We start from the raw sequence: 16,643 nt of genomic DNA, 5'->3' as shown, positions 1-16,643 counted from the left end.
CTGGGCTCGAGAAGTTGCCTGTTCCCCGGGGCGCTGAAGCCCCCTGGACGAGAGAGGCCCGCGGCTGCTGAGTTAGAAATTGCCCGCTCGCCAAAGTTTGCAGGGCAGGAAACTGGCTCCGCGCAACGGGGGTGGAGGAGAGAGAGCGGGAGGGAGGGGGGAAAAGTTTCGCTCACTTCTCTCCTGAGCCGAGCCGAGCCGCGCCGCGCCCCTCCCCGCTCTCCGAGGGAAGAGCTAGAGATGCTGTTCCTTTGCAACAGGCTGCTGCGGTAGCAGCAGCAGCCGGAGTAACACGTCCCCAGGAGACCAGCCGGAGCGGCACGTGATGTGTCTACTTATCAGGGTGAGAGGGAGCGAGGCGCAGCTAGGGAGGGTAGGGGTGCGCGCGCGGGCGGGGGGGGGGAGCGGGACAGCGCGCGCCGGGCAGGGAAGCGCCCGCCGAGCCGCGCCGCGGAGGTGGAGGGGTCCCTAGCTGCGCCCCTCGGCCCCCCTTGAGGGAGAAGAGGAGGAAGGGAAGTTACGGTGGAGTTGATGAACTTTGCACATCCACAGAAACGCCATTTTGATTCCTTTTTCCGGAACAACTTTGCGTCCCTTTCCAACCTCCCCCCACCACCCATCCTCCACCGCGGACCCATCATCAGGGCATCACCCCCATCATGTCTCGACGCAAACAGCCCAGCCCCTGCAAAAGCAAGCGTAAGTACGGCCGGAGCGTCCTACCCTGCTCTCCGCTCTCGTACACAGCAGCAGCACTGGCTAAGTATGAGAGCCTTTTTAAGGGACATTTTATTTTTTTCGGGGGGGAGGCGCAGAGAGAGGTGTGAGGAGTTGCAATGTTTTGTTCAAGAACAAAGTTCTTGCTTGATCAACTTTTATTTTTTAAATGAGTTTTAGTTTCCTTTAAAAAAGTTTGGCTGGCAGTGGTGGAGAAGATGATGAATTTCTGCAGCCTCCCGCTTCCCTTCCACTCCCCCCGCTCCTCCCTCCTGTCCTCTCTCTCTCCTCCCCCCCACCACCAGTTGCAGCCTCTCTACCAACCAGCAGCACCAGCGTTTTGCCTGCAGCAGGACCTGATGCTCATCCATATTAAACCGTCTGAGCTCAGGAATCTGGCCAGATCATCTCCCCCCTCCTGCTGCAAAGTTTATTTTTAACCAGCAGCCACCACAATTTGGATGCGGCGGCGAGGGAGAAACATCTTTTAACCCCACCCGTCCCTTTTTGTCCTAAATTACAGACCCCCTTTTCCCGTCCCTTTTTTTCATTTTTGTCCCCCTCCCCTTTTAAGTGTGCGGGGGGGGGGTGAAGCTGGATTAAAAAAAAAGTTGATGAAGGCTCCTCTTTCAAGGTAGAAAAAGTTTTACTTTGTGTGGCTCTTTGCTAACTCTCCGCCCTTGGGGAACCGAAGCATCCATGTGTGTCTGTAATTTGCACTTTGATACCTTTCTCTCTCTCTTCTGAACCTCTCTCTCTACCCACCACCCAGCCCTGGGAGGGAGGTGGGGACCTCGCTTGATCATGTGTGTCCTGTCCTTCCCCTTTCCTGGCCTTAATTTGTTGTTGTAAAGTTACAAACTCTCTCGGAGCCGCTTCTTGTAAAAGAAGTCTCTGGAGTTTTCGTACATACTCAGAACCGAGTGTCGCGTGTTTGTCTTTCTCTTTTCGTTCCTCTGCCATTGTGCTGTGGCAGAGGCACATCTGTGTGCGTGTGTTTGTGTGATGTGGATTGTAGGAGGAAAGAAACACACATGCATCGTCACGAGTACAGGAAGGAGCCTGGGCAGCATCCGAAATAGGGGAAACAGCTCAGCTCCTGTTTAGTTTTTGCCAGTGCTTTTAAAACGGGGTGTGTTGGCTAATCCTTCGCTCGCTGGACCAGATCTTGCATAGTTCTTCCTTCTTCGCGCTCCAACTGTTATCCTTTACTTGTGTTGCAATTTTGGGAGGGGAGGGGGCTGATAAGTGTTAAGGTGTCATGGAATAAGGTCTTATTTTTTTGCAAAGAAACTTTTCTCCCCTTCCCCCCATGTGGATGTGGACTAGTCAAGACTCGTCTCTTAGGAAACTGCGACCTTAATCGTTGCTAAGAAGCAGGGGAGAGGTTTTCCTCCCTCTTCTCTCTTCTGTGGCTCAGCATATTTTCTCTCTCTGTGGCTAAGTGGGAGTTGCAATGAGGATGCGGATCCTCCTCCTTTGGGCAGGATAGTCACAACTACGAGAACCTGATTCCTTCCCCCTCCCCCCGCCCCCACTTCTTTTTCCCTCCAGTGTAACCAGTAATGAGCTTGCACCGGCCAGGCTCGGCACCATGTCCAGAGTTGGACTTGTTACGCTCTGTAATATGGGTGGCCGGGAGGGAGACGCAGCAGTGGGAAGCTGCACTCAACTCCAGCTTGCTAGTTGTGCAACATCGTGCTCCGAAGACAGACGCATCTTGTTGTCGGGCAGAGTAGGGTAGCCGGAGACGCTGACTAGTTGGAGATGCTTAAACTTTTTAGAGGAGGGAGGAGAGAGTGGTGGATTGAACTTTGTCATGTCGCTGATAAGTTTCCTCTGGCTCCTTCTCTTCCCCCTCCCCCATCCTTCTTTTTTTTACCTCTGAGTTACATTATCTTCTGTGCTCTGCAATGCATCCTTGATGGGTTATAAAAGAGGAGGAGAGTTTTTTTTTCCTTGCTCAGCAGATCTGTCCTCCCCTGCTCCTTACTGGGTAGAAGACAGAACGCGAGCCCAGATCCGGATGAGCTGTTCACATTCCATTACGAAATTCTACACGGCTTCAGAGCCACCAGCAGCAGCAGCACCACCAGTATTCACTCACATATAGTTTCTTCTGGGGAGGTGGGGGTGGTGGAAAGATACTCTTTTTAAAAAGTGCAGTTTGATTTAATTTGGGGATTTTTAATATTCATGTTTGCTTTTCCTCTGCAGTATTTTTTTTAGTCTGGATTGAATCAATTAGGCAAATGAGTGGAAAAGATGGGGAGAATTTGGGATGGATTTGGTGCATGTTTTTTTTTTTCCTCCTAGGATGGGTGATAGCTAAAAGAGCAAAGAGATGCTTTAATCCTATGAAACTGCCTATTGAAGTGATTTCTGAAAAAAAATACAAGAACAAAAACCCAACAAAGTAGATTTTAACTTTCACCATCGTATTTTGCATATCTTATGATTTAGATAAGATCGTGTGGTTTTGTGCTTCTGTTAAGCTACATATTCAACTAGTACCCAAATGTGCTTGGAATAATAACGGGAGAGGAAACAAAAAGCAGTCAAGTAGCACTTTAAAGACTAGCAAAATGGTTTATTAGGTGAGCTTTCTTGGGACAGACACACTTCTTCAGACCATAGCCAGACGAGAACAGACTCGATATTTAAGGCACAGAGAACCAAAAACAGTAAGCAAGGAGGACAAATCAGAAAAAGATAATCAAGGTGAGCAAATCAGAGTGTGGAGGGGTGTGGGGGAAGGTCAAGAATTAGATTGAGACAAGTATGCAGTCAAGCCCCTATACATAAGTGATCTTTAAAATTTTCTCTAGTCCTTCCAATTCAAACCCTAGGCTCAGTTACTGTGTTTTTTAAAACAAGTAATTGCTTTTTAACGACTACAGTAGGAGTTGTTGGACATAATTTGCCCTGCCATCTCTGAAGTTTGTAGTGGAAACCTATTATAAGGTTGAAGTTCTCTGTTCAGACCTACTATTTTGAAGCACATAAAATATGTTACCACAGTTGCTTTTTCCAGAGTTTTTGGGTGTGTGTGAGAGGGATGCAGTCAGTGACTCATGACCAGGCCAGCAGTCATATTTGTTTTAGGTTTTAATTTTCTCTTTGAAGACTTAGGGGTATATTCCATTGGTGTGCATGCATAATGTCCGTTAGCATTAAAGGGGGTTAGGTATGTCCATGGCAGAATAGATCCTTTTGTGTGAGAAGCTCAGAAGCAGCATGGATCCATCAGCCAAATCAGTTAGGTTACTACAACACTGCTTTTCATCATTCAGTGTGGAACACACCTACTGTCCTTACTTGGTACAAAGCAGTTGGTCTGATCTTGATGCTTTTCTCTCTTTTTGATTAGGTATTCACATTTAGAACTTGACTGGTATTGTGTAGCTTTAAAAATGATAATTTAGACATAGTTTTGTATGCTTCTACAAGTTTATTTTCCATAGGAAATCAATTGTCTTAGAGTCCTCAGGTAACCAAACAATTTTCTTTTACCATTAATTTATCTATCCTTTAACAGTCGTCCTATATTATTATTATTTCTTCTAGGAACTTCTCCACTCACAATAAGTAACTTGTGTTTTTTAGTATTTAAACAGAGCATAGCACATCCATTAAAACTCAAGTTTAGCTATCTTTTTCTCCCAAATCTGAAGTTTCATTTATTAACAGATATCAGTGCAATTGGGCGTCTCAATCTGACTCCACTGGTACAGGTGGTACATCCATTCTTAACTGTTTATATCATTCAGTGACCTTTTGGTCATATGCTTTTTATTTTGGATTTGAGGGTCAGGAGATCCCTGAAGTTTCAGGACTGAAAAAAAGCTCAGTGTCTTGTTGTGAGTCCATAATAAGTTTAATAAACTCCTTTCAATACCAAGGTGAACACAACATACTACAAATACTTCTCAGTTTTATTTTTTGCAGTGCTTTTGGTTTTTATCCTAAGGATTTTGTCACTTGTTTGGATTAATGGTATGTTATGTTCCTAACTGCACCGTGAGTTTACTTTCCTTTAGTTGGTGAAAATTTTGTTAATTAGAAACATAGTTTGGCCTTCTTGAATTCTTCTTGAAGTAAAAATAATTGTGTACTCAAACTGTATAGATTACAAAAATAGAGAAAGAAATCCCTGTGGTTATATTCATTATCCCTTGTAAAAGTAGGTGGTGCTTAGAAGGTCATAGGATAAGTGTTGCTAAGCAGCTAAACAGAAGGATGCTAAAATTAACCCAAGTGTATTTGTAAGGGATTCTGTTTTTTTTAAGTTTGTAAATAATTTTTTTGTAGCTTACTTTGTAGTGCTTCTTTTTAAGTGTAAACCAACCATCTTGGAGTGAAATCTTGGAAGAATATTTAAGCATATGAGTACATTTACTCACATAAATAGCCCATTGGGGCTACTCGTGAACAAACTCACTCATGTGTTTCAGTGTTTGCAGGATGGGGCCCTTGATTTGTGCCCTTTACAAACGTCCTTGAAGAGTTATCTGTTGTTCATTGCTCTGTGAGCAACTGATGTATGTTGGATAGCAGCCTGTGCAGACAGACTTGGAAAAAGCAGCACCAAAGATTCTGCAGCAACAAGCAGAAAACAAATATGTTCTGTTTTTGTTAAGTAAAGTTTTCGATCTTCTTCTGTGCAGAAAATCCTCTTTAATTTTTTGATGGCTCATAATTGAAACTGTCTTCTGTATGGATATACAGACTTAAAATGTGTGAAATTGTGAAATATTTTCTTTAGATACTGGCAAAATTGTCATGGAAAAGAGAGAAGTACATTACTGTACCTTTATTATGAATACATGTCATGATCCACTGTCTCCGTGATAATGTGACAATATTTTTTTCCCTAACTGATAATCATTCCATTCTCTTAGAGGAGATTGGCAGTACTATTTTAAGTTCTGCTGCAAGTAGTGAGTCTGCCTGCCTTCCACATCTGTTACTCTTTCACCTCCTTTGTAAATTCAGGCAAAATGGTTGGTAGTTTGCATTATCACTCATGTTCTTCCTCCCTCCAGTTCCCCATCACAGTTTTAGAATGCATTTCAGGAGAGCAAATCAAACCTTTAAAAAGGGACAGTTTGTTTGCATTGTGTTCTTGTCGTATAATTTTAATTATGACTGTGGTCTTCATGTGCCCTGCAACCTTGTCAACAAATGTCTGGGGACATCACATATAGAATTGGAAGTAGGAGGAACATGTTCTCTCCAAGGAAAACAGTCAGATTAGCCAATTTCAAATTGTTGGCTGGGAGATTGGATTTGTTAGATGCTGGTGTTGAAAATTTAAATGGACTCTTCTGAGGAATGTAGGAGGTGTCCTTTCCATTTCTCATATATTAGTTAAAAAAGATGTTACAATGATGATGTGGTTGAAAATGTTCCCTTAGGGAGCACAGGATCCAGACTGAGTAGAAATCCTTCTCTCCCATCTTTCATTTTTGATGATGTGCTGAAAAGTCTGATATCACTTTCAATGGAAAAGAACAGAAAGTTGTTACACTCTGCCTAGTTAGGTTGAATTAGTAGTGTTTTAATTACCAGTGAAAATAGATGGGCTGGGAAGTGCAGTGCTATGGGGCACATCCAAACAAGAGTTGGAGGAGATTTGACTCCCTTTCTTCTTCCGGCGCAGAATCTACTGATGGTGCAGATTGCATGCAAACCAATCATTAGCATTTCCCTCTTTAAAAGTTCTTCCAGCCCCACCCTGGCCACCAATTTGTTTCATATAGGAAGGCTTTAAGGTAGGACATGCATGATTTGAGAGGTTACAACTATTAAGGCAAAAGGAAAGCCTTTCTATAATTTGTTTTTGTGCTTATGTGAATGTTTAACTGCTTTGAAGCTAATATCATTATTGCTTTCCTGTAAAATAAAGGGTCCAGTTAGCAGGCAATTTGAAAATATTTTCTTGTTTTTAAAGTCCCGTTCAGCATAAACTTACCAGGAAGGAGCAAAAGACATGTGGTCCAGATTTGGCTCTCAGTTAAGCTAGAGTAAAACTGGCACAACTCTTGTTGGATCAGTGGAGTTAGTCTGGAACTACTCTGATGTAACAGAACCAAATTTGGTCCTCTGTTTCCTCCAGCAATCTTGAGACATTCTGGTGAATCTTGTTTTTAATGGTACTTCAGCTTTCAGTTGGGCCTGTCTACCAATCAGTACAGTAGCTGCCTGTGAATAGGTGCTTAGACAAAAGAAGTAGGTGACAGGTGGAGACTGTTTATTCAGTGTGATTCAAACAAGTAGTGCTGGGAGTACTTGAAAGCTTCTGTAAAGTCCAGGAGACAGAGTAGCTGAATAGCTTAATTAGAATTCACCTGTAAGTTCCGAGTTCTATCAGGATGGCACTCCTAACAAGGCTAAGCAAAGCTATTGGAAACCCCCTCCCAAAGACATAGAGTTAGACTTGTTTATGAAATAGGCCCTCTGAGGATTGTTAGATTAAGTGCTTTAACAGCTTTGATCTCCCCTCTCCCCATGTTTGCATTACCATCAGTTTTTATCAAGGAAGACTATTAAATATAGTGTTTGAATTTCACTATTTAGGTGTTAATATAGGGTCTTGGCATAGTGCAAAAGAGTTTTTAGCTGGCATTGGTAGTTTACTTGGATTTTGTTTGTCTTTTCATCACATCAATTTGGTAGGAGATGTGAGATTTGCCTATCTTCTTGGGGGCGCGATATCTGTCAATCAGATCAAGTTTCTTTTGATCACTCTCAAATAAATAAAAAACTAATATGTTTGGAACACAAAGTATATCATTTTTTAAAGCTTTGAGATAATTTTTTCAGATGCTTCTAGGTCACTTCTGAGGCTGTGAAGCCAACAAGAAGTCCTGTGGCACCTTATAGACTAACAGATTTGTCAGAGCATAAGCTTTCGTGCCATGAAAGTTTAGGCTCTGATAAATCTGTTCATCTATAAAGTGCCACAGGACTTATTTTTGTTGTGGCAGATACAGACTAACATGGCTACCCCTCTGGTGCTTCTGAGGCTGTGTCTACATTAGCACTTTTGTTGATTATAACTTACGTTTCTCAAGGGTGTAAAAATCCCACAACTCTGAGTGACATAAGGTTATACCTATAGAAGCACTGGCATGGACAGCAAGCACTAGGTTGAGGCAAGAGTGTCTGCTGTCATCGTAACTACCATGGCTCTTTGGGGATGGTTTAATTATGTTGAAGGGGAGAGCTTTCTCCAGTCTGCACAGAGCTGCTACACACTGGTGCTGCTGCATCACTACAGTTGTTCCACTGTAAGCTCACTAGTGTAGAAGTGACTTGAGCACTAATTCCAAATGACTTTGAAATTGGGACTTAGATAGCTAAGTCACTAAGGTGCTTTTGTAAATTGTACCCTGGGTCTTTAAGACTATTTGCACGCTGAGTGGCATGAGTGACTTGCCATCATGGTGCAAAAAATAGCTATTGGTCCATTGCAATGAATTGTAGTTCTTTTTGACAAGATTTATATATATCAGTTCTGCAAACTTCTGTCTGCTTTTTGTAGTTCTTTTCTAACCGGTTCTGTACATACCTTTTTGCTTTAGTTTGTGCAAAAACAAAATTCAACTTCTATACTATGCAAACAGTTGGTAGGTACTGTTGTCATTTCTCTCTTGAAGCTGGAACAGGAATGAACTTTGATAGCCAGTTTTCCATGAGTTTATATAGGTATTTGATTCCTTTTTTGTTTTAACAATGAGGGAAACAAAACATTAAGTCCTAAAAATTCAGGTAATCTTTACTTTCTTCATCTGTATTTGTTTTGTTTGAGTTTCTGTTTTGTGTTTGAGGGCATCGTTTTTGGGTCTCTTCATCTTGTATGTGACATAGGTATTCAGAAGAGGTTTTATACCATACACTAATTCATATCAATACTTCATGCATCTTACATCAGTAAACTATCTCCAGTATAGTTGTTTCTATACTTCCTTTTTTAGTCCCTTATATTAGAGATGAACCATAGAGATTTGCACTGGTTAATCCTAGCAAACAAGGCCTTTCTTTTATTTCCCTATGAAGGTGGGAGGAATAAGTTTAGAAATAATTTTCACAGCTGTCAGACTTGATTGGGGAAGCAGGAAAGAGTTGACTAAAATCAGGTGGATTTTTCTGATCATAGGCTACATCTACACTACCAGATAAATTCGATTTTATAGCCCTTGGTTTTATAAATTCAATTTTGATTATCCTTACTTCCCACAAAGATGCCACACTAGAGTGGCCAAACATCAACTGTTGCAGCAGTGCATTCTGGGAACCTATCCCACAGTTCTGTCAGCCTGCATTCTGTGCCCTCCCCCTGAACCCTGCTGCACCCTCACCGCTAGCAGTGCTCACCCTGCTTGCCTGGTTTCTGGGTCCCTACAGCTTGGGGGGAGCCAGGAAATTGACCAGGCCTGCAGTGCCTGTCTGGTGGGAGCTGGGAGCCAGGTGCAGCAGGGAGCCAGGTGCTGCCCTGGTTGATTTCCAGGCTCCCGAGTGTGTCAGGGAGTCAGAAGCCAGGTGTCGCCGTGCGGTGAGTTTTCCAGCTCCCTGCCACTGAGCCAGGCGCAACAGCACCAATCGGCCTCTGGAGGCTAATGAATTTCATTCAAAGACATAGTGCTTCCACACTAGCTTTCTTTCAAATGGTTAAATTCAGACTTAATGCTACACTCACCTAGTTTTGACAGTATTATGAGATCGATATTAGTGCTCCCTGAATCAAATTAATGGTATTTACGGTGAAGACAGTCGTGGTACAATTGAGCTGCCTTCAATTCGAATTTATCTCATAGTTTAAATGTAGCCTTAGAGGGAGGGAAAAAAATCTTGTATTGACTTAAGTCATTATGATGCCTAATTGCTTTTAGTATTTTGAAATCCTGAGAAGCAGCCAAGATATTAATGACCCTATAGTGTTCTACGTTCATGTGTGGAACTCACTGATGTTCATGGAACTGCATGCATAGGAAGGGGAGTGTATAGTGATAGACTTTTAATGTGGATGCCATGTGTAAGTCACCTGCAGTTACATATTTTCCACCTCAATAGTTGTTGCCTTATAGTTTTTTCTTTCTAATAATTTGTCACAGCTTGAATGTTTCACTGAAGTTCATAAACCTTTTTTTTTTTTTTTTGTTTTAATGAAGATACTAAGTTACGGTAAGCATTAACTGAATACTATAGAAATTAAAAGTTGAAAAGGCCTTATGGATTATTAAGATCTCCCATTTGCAAATGGAAGGTGCAATCCTCAGATGTGGGGTTAAATGAAAAGGTGGTAACAAGCGCTTTTCTGTGCTGATGCAGTTTACTCTTTATACTCTTTGAAATTATTGATCTATTTCTGTTTCTCAAGGGAAAAATTTTAACATATGAGGCTAGCATTTTTTTCCGTAATGAGATGGCCCAAATACATGTCAGTTTGTACATTCACGTCACTTCCACATGAGACTTTTAAGTTGGGGCCTGGACAGCCTCTGGGAATGAATTCCACAACAGCTTTCATGGCAGATGCATGACTTGTACCCTGTAAGTTTCCATAGCACTGGTTGAATCAGTAAAAGTGTTAAATCCACTAGCCTCATCTTGCTGCAATTTTAAGTGATTTTTGTGCACCAGTTTGTGTGCTTTGTAGTTGACCAGAACTCTTGTTCAGATCACAAGAAACTGCTTCATTTTAAGACCTGCACCATTTGCCCATTCTGTCTACCTGAATTCCCAACTCTACTCAGTTTTATGAGAGAAACTTTCTTTTGTTCCTCACCTTTTATTGTTAGAAGTTTTAATTCATTTAAAAAAACCAAACCACTCTGTAGCTGTGCTGTTCATGGAATTACTGCCACACTCTCCTTAATTAGATGCTACATTTGACTAGAAGGTGCAGTGATCCATATGTCATAGTCATAGTGGATGCCTAGTAGCTTATAAGGAAGCAATGCACATTTGAAACACTGCAGGAGGGAACCAACAGAATCTGTCATCTGCAACCCTATTAATTGCAGTTCAGGCAATTCTCAAGCTCTGCTTGAAAAGCTGGTGGAATTTTGTAAGCTCTTTAAGTCTAGTTGCTCTGGATTTTTCATAGTTCTTTTGTCACCTTGAGTGGGAAAAAAACTAAGGTGACTCTTTATACGTTCAAAAGTCAGAAGATGGAAAGTTAAGGGACTCACAGGAACATTAAGTAGACCACGTTGTATCTGTGTTGTGCTTTTTATTCCTGGTTTGCTTTTTCTTATTCCTTCAAAGCCCTCTCCTCCTGACAGACATGAGTATCTTTGTCTCTATGCTGCCTTCAAAATGCAGTGCTGGGGGTAGTTGTGCAATTTTACTATGGCTCCTAATGTAGCAATTGCAGAGTCCCTGGCCCCGCCCCAGCCCCAGGACTAATGGCCTTTCACCCATTCTGGTTCCCTGGCACCGGAGCTCCATTCAGAGCTGTCTTTAGAACAGTCTTGCAACCCAGAGGCTGTGTTAATCTTCTTCTGGATTTTCTATGGAAATGGTAGGGAGACTGTGTGTCAGGGGACCAGCCTTTCATGCAGAGTGAGATGCACAAAGAGAATCCCTCATGTGTATCAATTTGTGACACTTGTACTGGGTCAGAGTTTTTATTCCCAGGATTAAGTAGCTTCACTATTTCTATGCAATTGAACAGTAATAGTCAGCTGGTAATATTCAGTATATACAGTGCTCTCAGCACTGTAGAAGTTTCATGGCCTTTTAGAATGGTGAGGGACCTCTTGAGGAAGTTTTGGCTGGTGCCTGAGCTGACCTGGTTTTCTGGAAGCTGCCCTCCTGAACGTACTCCTTGACTCATGTAACTTACAGTAACTGTTTCCATGTCTTTGTCCATTGTGGTTCTTTTTAAAAGTGTACAATGAAAAGTCTTTGGACTAAAAATAGTCCGTTCATTTTGGATGGGAAGACCACAACCACATGTACCTCTCACATGCTCAGTAACATTCCTAGAGTGGTTTGAGTACAACAACACCTTCCATGAGGCTAAGAGAGTCAAATGTTCTGAATAGTTCAAATGACCAATGCAAAGGAAAGTAATATTTGTAGTAACTTATGTTTTTTCAATAACAGCCAAAATACTGCAGAAATTTGTTGATTTAGTACTTGGTCTTGTGTTTCCTAGTGCAGTGGTTCCCAGCCTTTTCCCTAGTGCAGACCTCCAATCATCCCCTCAAACCTTTTGTGGACCCCCATCAGAGCCAATTCTAGCTGTGATGTACACTTCATTAAATGAAAAAGGAAACCACAGCATAGATTTTTTTCAGATAGCAATTAATAACATTATTGGAAGATATTTAATTTAAAATAATAATTGGCTGTAACTTTGCAATTTATTTAAATCTTATTTTCCTGTATCTTATTTTAAATTCTAAATTTTAAATTTTATTTTTTTATTTATCTTATTTTTTTCACGGACTTTCCTGCAACACCCTCACGAACCCCAGGATGGGAACCACTGTCCTAGGGTGTAGGTAGAGACATAGCAAACCGTATCACCAGAGCTGGGTCTGTCAGCCTGATTGGCTGGCTCAGACGAGAGGTCAACAATTCAATGGATTAATTAAAGGAGGGCATAGATTCTGAACAACTGCTTCATAAAATATTTTATCCAATTATTTTTGTTTAACCCATTCTTTCTTTCTTATTTATGCCAACTTGTTTATCTCCTCCACCTCTTATATCCTAATTCCTCGATTACAAATTTTGGTGGGTAGAGACTCTCATAGATTTACCATATTTGTCCAGTGACTAGCAAAATATGGATCCCTGCCCCCTACATCTAGTACTATTGCTGCAATATAAATATTTAATAAACATACCTCTGGAGGTGGTCCAGTAGCTTTTACTACCACCACCCTCGCTTCTGAATATAAATAGAGGACTTTGGTTACCTGGCTGCCAGTTTGGTGCTTATCATGAATGTTTGGTTCGTACCCAAAGAAAGGCATGCTGATTCTCCATGCAGTGACCTCAGTAAACATACATGATTAATAACATGTAGCTTGGTGGTTTAGTTTTGCAGTGAGTATACTTGTCAAAATACAGTGGGTATTTTTAAAACTTCCCTGCTCATCCATCTACTCTTTGGCTTTGTTTGTGGTGTTCTAGACCCTGATGTAAACACAGCAAGTGTTAAAAGTGTGAAGAAGAAACTGGGAATAGAACAGGTGTGCCATTCTCTCAGTAATCACATTGCTGGTACAGTACAGAATTCTACTGAAATATTCACTCTTCCGATTCGAAACCTAATCTAACTTGCATTCTTTAGGGTGCAGCATAAATAATTCACATTTAAGATTTAGAAAATAAATGCACGCCAGCTAGGTGTATATATCCTATGTCTTGGTTAATAAAGTGTGAAAGCATACTGAGTAGTGGAAATCACTAGAAACAGACCCTCTAGAGAAGGCTCCATTTTAATCAGGTTACCTGGATTAAACCAAACCAAAAGTAGTATTTGTGGGCATAAGTGCTAACTAGTTGAGTTTCAGAACAGTAGGGTTCCATTGTGAATGATTTCTCCTGATCAAATACAGTTCAGAATTACTCGAGCTGAAAAAAGCTGATGATAGATGTTTGGCCGTGGGTGCATAGTAAGCAGAGGTCAAGCATTTATAAGGCCAGTGATACTATGGCTTGTTACTTGCTGAAGGTTTCTTTTCAAAACATCTTTTTAAAAACTGTGTGACAACACTGACCCTACATATAACAGAACTGCATCCACTGGAAGGTGGCTTTGATTAAACAAATGGATGCATCCTATCAGATTGGACTGTTGAGCATGTCTAATCATGTTGCTGTAATAATCTTTGAAAACGGGAATGGATTTTGCCCTGCTGAGCTTCATGCAAACTTTAATGAATTTGACTATCTTGTTCTAGAAACCCTGTCTTAAGTTTGCATCTCTCCTGTCCATGCTGGCTTTGGGGAAGGAGGCAGAGAGTTGTGTATGTGGATAACACATTTTCTTTAAATAATGCACAATAGTTGCATTCATCTCAAGAGTGTAACTAGTAACATTTTTAATGTGTTGTGTTTCTAATCTTGACTGTAAATAATATTGTTTTATAGGTGGCTCTTTTCCTGGCATCTCAAGGTGCCTGACATGTTGCATATGTTGTGCAGCAGGTGTGTAGCTCCTCTTAGCCCAGATAAACTGAGTGCCAGGGAGCCTTACCTGTTCCTTCCTGTTTTTCCATCCTGCTGGCTGGTGCCTTTAAAAAAAAAATCTGTCTGCTCTGACGTATGTGAATGTAAAATCTGTTCTGTATGTGTTTGGTTATCTTCTTGAACTCTCTGCCTTGTAGCAATGGAGAAGAGGCCCTTTCAGAACCCAAATACTGTTCATTAACATGTTAGAGGTCTAGTGTGTCAAAGGGATGAGGAGTGGGTAATGATGCTGGTTGTTTGTGGCAGCCCCTAACTCTACACACATTTAAATGGATGTGTAGCTTTACTCATGATGTAGCTAATTAAAGTCAGTCAAACTACTTGTGGGCAAAGTTAAATTTAAGTCTGTCAGGCCTGGGGCCTACTTTTACATTTCAAAAAAGTTATTTGCATAAGAGACAGAATCCGCAACTTATACTCATGGTATGCTTTGTACTTACTACATTGAAGCCAATGAGACTTGTTGGGTAAATACAAGGAAAGGGCTGTAGAACTTGGCCACTGGAAGGTGGCTTTGCGTAAATGTTGCCATGTTCTTTAAAACCGTGTTTAAATTAGAGCTCTGAAATATACAAAAACTGAAATGCTGCATCTGTAGTATCTAAACCAATGGTATGCAGAAGAAATTTTAAAATCGCCGCAGAGCTCCCCCCCACCCCCCTTGAACTAGGCACGTGGCACGCACGAGACAGCTGCCGGGACCGTAGGAGCCCATGGCTCAGAACCACAGGAAGAGGCACTTCCGCTGCCGCCACCATGCGCTTGTTTCACCAAGTGACGTGGAGCGTGCGTGGAGTGGGTGGAGGGCACTCCATTTCGTCATACCGCGGGAAGCGTATTGGACACAAGGGATCTACATAAGAATTGTGTATGGTTTGAACAGCTCACTTTTTTTTTTTTGTGCATATTTTGTTAAACGTGGCACATTGGGCGTGTTGGATCCACAATGTGCAGGCTGGAAGATGTAAAAACAAAAGTGTTTTAGAGGGAGGGTTTTGGTTTTTTTTTGTTTGTTTTCCCCACAGCTCACTGGATCATGATGCAATTTAGTGCAGGGCAATCTCCTCTTTCTAGGTGTGCTCGCAGCAAATGGTCACCAGAAGTCAAAACTGAAGCTAAGGATTGACTTGGTTCCCTCTCCTCTAACTACATGATTATGGCCCTGCAGTGCTGCTAGTATGGTGAAGAAAAGTATAATTAGAGTCCCTACAGTATCTCTGCATCACATAGGATCCCCTTAGCACTCTTGTCACCTTCCTGAAACTGGCTAAGTCAGCTCTGTGGACAGAATACAGCAGTGGTGTCGTACAATGCAGCTGCCCCCTCTCGTGCCTTATAGTTAACAAAAATGATGTCCAACCAACATGATAAGTGTGGTGAATTTGCGTTTAAAGATGGCCTGTCATAAGGACAACCTGGGCCTCAGATCCGTGGCAAGAAAGTACATTTGTTTCATTTATAAGACCCAAAACTTGGAGTTAACATGTTGATTGCCTCTGATCTGAGGCTGGCAATGAAAGTTAGCTTTCTTCTTCAGTATACTTGGAAAAGCTGCCTCTGAGCACCTTGACCCACCCTGTAGAGATGTGAGAATGGGCGTGAGGGGAGGGGCAGGAGGGAGCATCACAAGAAAGGCAGAGAGACTTGGCTCTTGGCCATGAGCTGGAAGCAACAGCTGCCTTCTCAGCTCCAGGAGCCAGCCACTGATGTCAGCATAGCCAATACTCCTTAAACTGTGAGGCGGAGAGCAGGGATGACTGGGTGGGAAATAAGTGAAGAATACAAACAGCAAAACCAAGCCTCTTTTTGTTGTTTCAGTCTCCTTGATTCCAGGGAAGGCAGATGGCTCAGCAGATTGGTTTTACTTTGTAGGCTCCCTTTTCAAGCCTAGTTCAGGGCGGCAGTGCATTAAAGTCATTGCTACCAGGTTACTATTGGACCTTTGTGAGGTGGGGTCCCCAATGCAAATAGAGTGGTCCTAAATTCAATATACATATGAGCGTGACTTACCTTCGTATCTGTCCTGAGAGTAATTCTTTCAGTTCAAGGCTGAGACACACTGGCAGAAGAGGCTACATTGTGGGACCAGTTCAGTCTCCTGGCTCTCAGATGCACACTTTTCAGAAGGACGCTATATGAGCAAGGTAAAGAGCGGCTGCCCCAATTCTCAGTACAATAATACTGTGCTGGGGCGCTGTATACCATAGAGTGAATGACTAATATCATAGACATTATTTGGGATTTTGTTATTAGGGAATAGCGCTTTGTATATCCACCCAAATCTCTCTCAAGTACTTTACAAACTTTAGTACATTAGCTGTCCCAGCGGTCTCATGAGGTAGAAGTAGTATTATCCTCACGTTTGCAACTGGGAAAGCGCCACAGAGATGCTCTCAGTCCTGTGCCTGAACCAGTAGGTCATGCTGAACGCACAAAACAAGAGGTTCATAGGCAACCATAATGCAATAGATGCGGTACAAGTGCTAATAGCACTGTGAAGTCTAGTCATTGCAAATATGTTGGATTTTGCTTCTAAGAGACGCATGGTAGACCATTATGAATTATTTATATTAAAACGTAAGTTTCTGTGTTTGAGAAAGCAGGCAGGTTGGCAGCAGTGGCCACTCACACCAAAGCCTGAGTAAATGAATGGCCCTTTAAATCAGCCCCAATCTGAAATCTTGCAAAATTTGGCCCCTCTTGGATTAGTG

General features: G+C 42.0%; 1 protein-coding gene across 1 annotated transcript in view; it reads left to right on the top strand.

Annotated features, from left to right (window-relative positions):
- The first annotated feature begins 422 nt into the window (after nucleotides 1-422).
- The window catches only part of RREB1 (ras responsive element binding protein 1), a 151,550-nt gene continuing 135,329 nt past the window's right edge, over nucleotides 423-16,643 (top strand). The window contains 2 exon segments of the mRNA XM_074987720.1: nucleotides 423-625; nucleotides 628-699. Of these exon segments, the coding sequence (XP_074843821.1) occupies nucleotides 532-625; nucleotides 628-699 (166 nt within the window). The 5' untranslated portion in view covers nucleotides 423-531.

This window comes from Carettochelys insculpta, chromosome 2 (genome assembly GCF_033958435.1).
Source record: "Carettochelys insculpta isolate YL-2023 chromosome 2, ASM3395843v1, whole genome shotgun sequence".
In the NCBI taxonomy this organism is placed as follows: domain Eukaryota; kingdom Metazoa; phylum Chordata; order Testudines; family Carettochelyidae; genus Carettochelys; species Carettochelys insculpta.
Note: the sequence above shows the minus strand (reverse complement) of the source record. Positions and strands in the feature narration are given on the sequence as shown.